At 35.7% G+C, this 8,336-nt stretch overlaps 1 protein-coding gene across 1 annotated transcript; it reads right to left on the bottom strand.

The window, feature by feature from the left end:
• Positions 1 to 455: 455 nt before the first annotated feature.
• Positions 456 to 4,263, bottom strand: LOC130051496 (nodal-like). The gene is made up of 2 exons (XM_056153461.1): positions 3,969 to 4,263; positions 456 to 1,290 (listed from the first exon to the last, which is right to left on the bottom strand). Exons 1-2 carry the CDS (start codon positions 4,261 to 4,263, stop codon positions 590 to 592), a joined length of 996 nt encoding a protein of 331 aa, XP_056009436.1. The 3' UTR covers positions 456 to 589.
• Between the last annotated feature and the right edge of the window lie 4,073 nt (positions 4,264 to 8,336).

Here is an 8,336-nt window from a genome sequence, read left to right as displayed (position 1 = left end):
CGTGAAAGAAAGTATTATATTTGAAAAAAATTGTGTCTAACATCATTTTTTCATGTAGTTATGTTACATTTCAAAAGATTAAAGAAGAAATAGCCATTTGAAATTTGAGGGCGAGACAACCCCTTGACAACGGGCCAAGACAGAGATATATCGAACCTTAGGGCGAGACAGCCCTACCTACTTGCAGCTGTCTCACCCTAGCCAAGATAGGTGTATCAGGGCTGATACACTACTAGGTATATGATATACTTTGAAAACATGAGATGTGTCCTTTAAGCATGGAGAACTTGCAATTTACCGAACAGTTTTCAGCCCAATGTGTCAGCGAATAAGTACATAGGACAGGGGAGGGGGTGATGTTAATAGCAATGGTAAAGAAATATGAGGTCTTTGTGAATAATTCTCTTTATTCAGTAAAATTTAACAACAAATAACAACACAGAATATAAATAAAAACAACATGAGATTGATATATTTCTATTATAGCCTGATTCCCCTGCGAGAAAGTAAAGTCATTATGCAAATACACGGGCGCGATGCTGATTGATACTGTAAGCTGGTGGATGCAAAGCGGTCAACTTTTTATCTTTTACTCACATCCACACTCTTTCGCTACCATATTTTTGTGATGTTTCACGATGATTTTACCGGCTTCTGCATAAAGCATACTTAGGGGGGTTAGAACCTTCGGCACACAACAGGGCAGGGGAATTTCCCCCTTTCTATACTGCCGCAGGAGGCTTTGCATCATGGCGTGGTTCGTCACTGCCTTCACTTCCGCTACTCTCGCGGCACAGATACCCTTACACACCCTGGCGTTGAAAGCATTTGGGAAAATTATATACTTTCCCCACCCAAGATGACTGAAATTGATATGCATATTGGACAAGTGACAATCTTTTCTGCGTCGTCGGTTTGATCGTCTGCTCCGTGAATTAAGTTCATTCTCTACTTCTGAGGATACATTACTGATGGCCGAAAGTTTCTTAAGATGTGATTTGTCGTTTGAAAATATCAATAATATACCATTTTCTTTCGGAATTGAAGTTTGTTTGACCTCAACATGCAATTTGTCCTCGTTTTTAGACACCCAGGGTTGTATGACCGAGGTGATGTCGCTGTTATTTGAAACACGGAATGTATGTGTTCGAATAGTTTTGTTACTTCGCTTGATCTCTATTTGTAACCATCTCCCGCGAGCTGTATTGGAATTAAAGCGAAGTTCGATGTGGTGGATATCTTCCTCTGGCTGAAGCGCTGGAATCTTAAAAACGGCAGTCCTTAAATCACCTACAAATTAAGATCAGCGCCAATTATGGTTAGCTATATTCCAGTAATTGTCATACCATACAGCTTTGGGGGGGGGGGTTCATTGAATTGTTGTAATATGTATATATATATATATATATATATATATATATATATATATATATCCAAAATTGAAATAGAGTCTCCGTAATCGGATAATAATATTTTTTTTTAAACATGAAAAGAAAACACAGAAATCCTCCGTAAAACTTTTTCATTACAACTTCAGAAGCTTTACAAAAATGTATACATTTGTGTAAAGCTTCTGAAGATATGATGAAAGCGCTAAAGCTTTAGCGATGGTTTAATTAATCTGTACCAAAAATTGCACTCACCAAAAGAATTGGGGTGGGGGGGGGTAGACTCATAATGTCTAGACTTGAGACCAGCTGAATGATTTTATCATTTGGCAATTGGTTTATTATAGCACACAATTATATGAAAATTTGCACAATTTTCTTCATTTCTACGATAGTGTATTTGATGCAAGTCGCCGGATGTTTGTGAAGGTTGGCTGCGACACAGATTAATAAGATTACAATGTAGAGGTATTAGATTTATATTGTATATACAATCGCCCGAATTAAGACTGGATTGATGACAATAAAAGCTATAAGGCGACGAGTGGACAGATCAAAGATTACAGGGGCGTCTGATTACCTTGCGCTGAGCATATTGATACGGAGTAAGAGGATTACTAGAAAGAAAAATGAGCTGTCTCGCGCCCTGAAATCGTGCGAAAATTTTCAAAATCGCAGACTCATTAATAGCTCATTAAAGTGTTTGACATTTATGTAATCTTGAATATCATTTTTTCTGTATATATTGCTAATCCTACAAATGTGCAATGCATTTCGACATGATGGAAAACGGTACGAACATTTTATATTCATATTTTATATGTCTATCATTTAGACTTGTTTAAATCCTCAAGAACATACATGTTAATTACACATGATAATGAAATTATCACAAGACACGTTCTCCACATATATATACACTTTCGCTTGAGCTGGAATAGTAACGTAATTAATGGAGCGGATCCATGAGTGTGGATATGAGGAAATTGGAACTACCAATAACTATTCAACGCAGTGATCATTTTGTGTTTTATGACAGTATTTCCAAGATGTGCATTCTACTTCCAAAATATGACATTCATTCACACTTCTAATCCTGCATGTAAAAAGCTTACATTCTTGATTATGTTGGAGTAGTCCGACATTTGGACCGACACGCTTACCCCCCCCCCTTTTTTTTTGTTAATGTGTAAAATAAAACTAATGCCGGGTATTTCCTGTAAATGCATGGATTCTATGTCTATTATAACTATTCAGTTATTTTTAAATTCCTAATGTTATTTTTCGCTTTTAGTAAACTCTTCAGATATACAGGATTACTAAATATTGCTTATTATTTTTACCCAGTGAAACATGGAATTTGGTTTAAGAAATGTCCATGGCAGTGAAATTGGTATGAAGCCTTGCCATCCATTCAGAAAATCAAACTCAGAATATTAGAATGAAAATTTTTCCACACAACAGTTGAGCTAATACTAGTCTGTCCTCCAACCCCTCCGCCCCGTTTTCTAATCAAAGAGCAAAATAAATAAATTAACAAAGGGGTAGTGTGGCGGGAATCAAATTATCTTATAACTTCCAACAGAAATGAATTTTTTTGGGTCAAACACCTTAGCATATTTTGTTTCATTGCAAATATTGCAAAATCGCTAAATGTATTCCAAAATAGAAGTTAGAGCTCTTCCGTATAAGTGTCTTGCATTCCGCGGTGCATTCAATATGAACTGATCAAGTGATCGCAAACTTACAACAGATTTAATGGAAATTCGAATTTTCTATTTTTTTCTAGAATATTTCATTAATATGAGCATTTTTCTCGGGAAATAAATCGTGTTGACCACCCTTGTTTTAGCAGGATTTAGGTCAGCTTGTTACACTTTTCAGTTGTTGTTTTTTTTTATTTTGTATGTTGTTTTTTTTTAAATTTATATTTTATCCTATTTTTGAAAAATTATATAAAATACAAGTCTAGTTGTAGTAGCTTGAATAAATAGTCGATTTTTTGTCGTAAAAACTATGTTGTGCGTATAAAAGCATCCGATGGTTTCCATTTGAAATGAAATGATACAACATATCATAGTTCATTCTTTTAAAAACAAACCAGATTAAATATTCTAAACGCATCTTACAGCAGATTTAATGGAAATTCGAATTTTCTAATTTTTCTAGAATATTTCATTAATATGAGCATTTGTCTCGGGAAATAAAGAACACATGCAGATGCATTGCAGGTCTTTCACAGCTACATCATAGCAAAAAAGTGATACAAACATGCAGCTTATTTTCCATAGTATTCAAAACATATGTTTAGGATAATATACCAGATATACTTATGAAAAATTAGAAATGTATTTAATAGATACACTATTTTAATATTTATTTAATCATTCACTTACTATCATTATTTGTTTTTCCTAAACGTTTCAGTTTTGATTCTATTTTGATTTTTAAGTGGAATAGGGACCAAATATGACTCTTAACCCGTCTTGTCTTTTTCATGTGAAAATAAACATTAAAAAAATATTGATATAAAATTTATCTGATATATTATCTAGTATATTTAAAATTTCTGAAACTAACCTGTGGGTGCAATAGCTCGTATGGTGTTGACGTCTCCTAAGTTGTTTCTCGTCTGGGCAGCCTGTAACAGCGAATGTCCATCCAGCAAATTCTGGTAAAAAGTGGAAATAAATTTGGTGGAAGTGCTCGACAATTGTGCGGTTCCATCCAAGTGTTCATCCAAAGGAAAGGGCTTAGCAGACGACAACAGTGAAACATGCGGGGAGAAATCCTCAGAAAAATGTTCTTTTACAGTGGCACCACATACAGAATGTAGAAATAGTGTAAAGTTAGTCAGGAAAAAGAGTTTGGCCATGACAGAAATTTTTCGTATCCAACACACCCAATTCAGATAAATTTCAAACTGAAGTGAAAGGGGTTAGGAGGAATTACTGGGGATCACAGTCGTTCCTCTATCGTCGTCGCTTTTGGTGTCACTCCGATTCAGGGCCCGTCGACCTAATCCCGCTGATCCACCTCTGTTGTTATTGGCATTAAATTGTGTAAAAGATACATCGATGTGGACTACCGCTTCAGCTCTCGAAGTAACGGGGTTTTATATGCTACGCTAACAGGTAAGATGATGCGCGGACGAGATTGGCTAATCGAAATCTACTTTCTCAGCTGTAATTATTCAACTGACGTAAAACATCTTATCGAACTGAATGGTCATGCAGGTTTTATCATAAGGCGGATTTTAAGGTGGATTTTTCTCATATCTGTTGGACATATTTTAATTAAATCTCATGACATATAGAAATTTGTGTTAAGGAGGTACGCTACACCAGAGAAATTTGATGAAGATGAAAAGTGGAGAATATGTACAACAATATTTTGAATTTTCAAATTTTCAAATTTACTTTATTTTGTCAAAAAATACAGTTTTAGTACAAGGTAATCTGAAAAAATTTTAACACCCCTGCTGGACTCGAACCTGCGATCTACAGTTCAGCAGTCGGTATTTTAACCTACTGAGCTACTCGACTAGGTATTTAAATGGAAAAGGAAAAGTCCAATAGTCCTGATATCGATTTTTTCATCCATGTTTTTAGAGGAAGTCAGCCATTATGACGATGTAGAGTACTACCTTAAGGTTAATTCTAGGTCACAATTTTCTTTTACCAGAGGACCTTGAAATTCCATAAAACAGACGTAAATTGAATATAGTTTTGTAATATACAGTGTGATCGTTGAGTTTTATAGTGCTGTGCCTGCACCCTGCATCACAGTACAGACACTGAGAATTTGTGTACTATATTTAAAGAAAGGCCGTGCTTTTACGTATCCGGTTTTAAATTTTAAACACCGACTAAAACGTTCCGGTTATAACTTCTTGGTCGATATTGGGTGAAGGGGATAAAAGAAGGACCATATCCTTTTCAAAGGGGAGATAATCACAAAAATGCAAAAATATGGCGAGTTCATTAAAACAAATTCTTCTCAAGAACCACTGGGCCATAAAAGCTGAAATTAACAATAGTGGAGATTCAGGTTTACTCAAATCATGAGCATCACCACCGGAGGTATGTTGGGGCCACAATAGGTGATCAAAGTTATGCATGCGAATATATAAAGAAAATCTTTAAAAGTCTTCCCAAAAATCACTGGGCCATAAGAGTGGGTACTTACCTAAAAGCTACCTGGTATATAGTAGTTTTAAGTTTGTTCAGATCATGGCCCCGGGGGTAGGGTGGGGCCACAATAGTTGGGTCAAATGAAGGGTCATGCCCCTTCAAAGGGGAGATAATCACAAAAATGCAAAAAATAGGGTGGGTCATTTAAAAATCTTCTTCTCAAGAACCACTGGGGCAGAAATTTCATGAAAGCTTTCAGACAAAGTGGAGATTTAAGTCTGTAAAAAACATGACCCCTGGGATTAGGGTGTGGCCACAATAGGGGATCAAAGTTTTACATGTGATGGGAGCCAAGCACAAAAAATCTTTAGATGAAATTTGTTAATATGAAAGGCCATACCCGTCCACAATGGCATATGGTATCTAATGAATTTGTTGTCAAGTTTAAAAATTAAGTTTGATAATTACTGAATTTTTAGTCATTATAATTGAAAAGATTTTTATAAAACAAGCTGTTTGAATAAGAATAGATTTGATCAAGCTTGTTTATTGCTAGGAACTGCTGCTCAGGTGAGCGATGTGGCCCATGGACCTCTTGTTGTTATTTGTTTTACATATGGGCAATATAAACCATTACTTGTTTGATGTGTTGCGCCATTTAAGAATTTGAATTTGTGAAACAAATTTAAGTGATATCTTTAGGCTACTTGTGATAATATCAATACGTGAAACCCTTGTACTATATAATAAGCCTGCAAAATAAGAATCAGATATAGCTACCTGTAAATTATTTTATTATTCTTTAAAAAGTTAATCATCAGGGATATCATCTTCGCTAGCCAAGGGTGACGATACACGGTGAAAGAGGAACACCGTGTATCGTCACCCTTGGTTAGCGAAGATGCATAACTACATACGTGCGATGATTTATTTGCGAGATGGAAAAAAATTTTGTAATTCGGACCATACAGCTTTAAAATAGAATTGAAATGAGACTATAAAGTATTTTATAAATACATGAATTGGTGACCTTTACATTCAACTTTCCCACTCTTAAGTCTAAGGTTAAACGCGGTCTTTTCAATTATATCATTTAATAACTTTTAAAGTGATGACTTTTCGTCCGGAATATTCAGGCACGCGGGACTACTTTTCTCTGGAATGTCTTCCCTGTTCTAATTCTAGCGCTATTTATAGAACAGGAATTTCCAAACAAGCATTGTAAACGAAATGTATTCGGTTGATGCTACCAAATATAAACACAACCAAAGATATGAATAAAATACAAATTACTAACAACACACATACATATATAGGCCTAGTGATGACGTGGCAGAATAGTCAACTTGATGACGTAGCAGGACACTGACTGGTAGAAGTAGACATATTGTAAACACCACGGGCACTGGAAGTGAATGTAAATATATAGTATGTGCATGCATGAAAAAGAAAGGGTAGGACACTCTTCTTGAGGCAAATTCGGGTTTGGGTTATTGTGGGCGTTTCTCAAACGGCCTGACGCGATGAATCGTTCACATATACCTTACTTTCAATATATGTACGGTTTCTTTCCGTTCAAATGCCGTTCATTCGAAGAAAAAGATGTTTTTACACCTCCAAGTGCCTAAGAATTTCGCTAGACTGTCTTACTGCCGGTTTAATCGCACTGAATCAAAAGGTAAGTTCTGATTGGTCAATGTGATAAACATTTATAAGTTTATGTCATATTGTTATTGGTTCTGAAATAATGATAAGAATTTTTGAACTATAAAAACAAACATGGCTCATGTACTTAACCACTAATCTCTAATACCATCATGAAGTAATAGTCATGAGAATCATTGTCTCTACATATGTATTTATGGATTAGATAACGTGTGTCAATTCAGACTTCAATTTTATTATTGACTTATCAGAACTTATCTTTCGATTCAGTGCGATTAAACCGGAAGTAAGACAGTCTAGCGAAATTCTTAGGCACTTGGAGGTGTAAAAACATCTTTTTCTTCGAATGAACGGCATTGGAACGGAAAGAAACCGTACATATATTGAAAGTAATTAAGGTATATGTGAACGATTCATCGCGTCAGGCCGTTTGAGAAACGCCCACAATAACCCAAACCCGAATTTGCCTCAAAAAGAGTGTCCTACCCTTCCTTTTTTATACATGCACATACTATATATTTACATTCACTTCCAGTGCCCGTGGTAAACACGAGTTCCCGGTATGTATCGTCTGCTTTATGAGTTTGATAACATGACAGATCAAGCAGCGACTTTTGATCTGCGATATATTAATGAACTGCGTTATATGGGGCTCAGTCAACGAGGGCAATTTAGATGAAGAGGTGTTGAGCTTTTTACTTCATGGTAAAATGGAGCCGAGTCGCATTCCACCGTCCCTACGACACAACCAGTGTTAAACGTCTCCTCGAACGCAATGCAGCATACATCCAGTCATCACTTGTTCTTTTCCTTTATATCCAATTCAACGTTTAACCATTGCACCTTTAATTTTGGTGTATACTCCATTTAAGGATGTTAGTTCCTGAGCTTTTGAGTACAACTGCGCAGGATGTTACAACTAAGTATTTACTGATTCAATACTGATCCCATTGGTGCAAATATATTACACATCTATTGCTGAACCCTATCCTGTTGAATTTTTTTGTGTCAATTCAAATTTTGACAGGGACTATATTTTGTGGCGGAATTTTAAGGATTCATTAATCAAAAGTTCTAATTCTGCATGATATTACAGTTTCTGTTTCATCCAATGTATCGTCTAATTTTATACCTCTATAGATCTACGTGT

This window comes from Ostrea edulis, chromosome 2 (genome assembly GCF_947568905.1).
Source record: "Ostrea edulis chromosome 2, xbOstEdul1.1, whole genome shotgun sequence".
NCBI classification, from domain to species: domain Eukaryota; kingdom Metazoa; phylum Mollusca; class Bivalvia; order Ostreida; family Ostreidae; genus Ostrea; species Ostrea edulis.
This window is presented reverse-complemented; position numbering and strand designations above follow the sequence as displayed.

Bases quoted from the DNA above. Each gene is read 5' to 3' on its own strand.
- LOC130051496 (XM_056153461.1), bottom strand. From the start codon at position 4,263: ATGGCCAAACTCTTTTTCCTGACTAACTTTACACTATTTCTACATTCT. The intron at 1,291-3,968 runs GTTAGTTTCAGA...CTTAATTTGTAG, and splicing joins ACGAGCTATTGCACCCACAG to GTGATTTAAGGACTGCCGTT.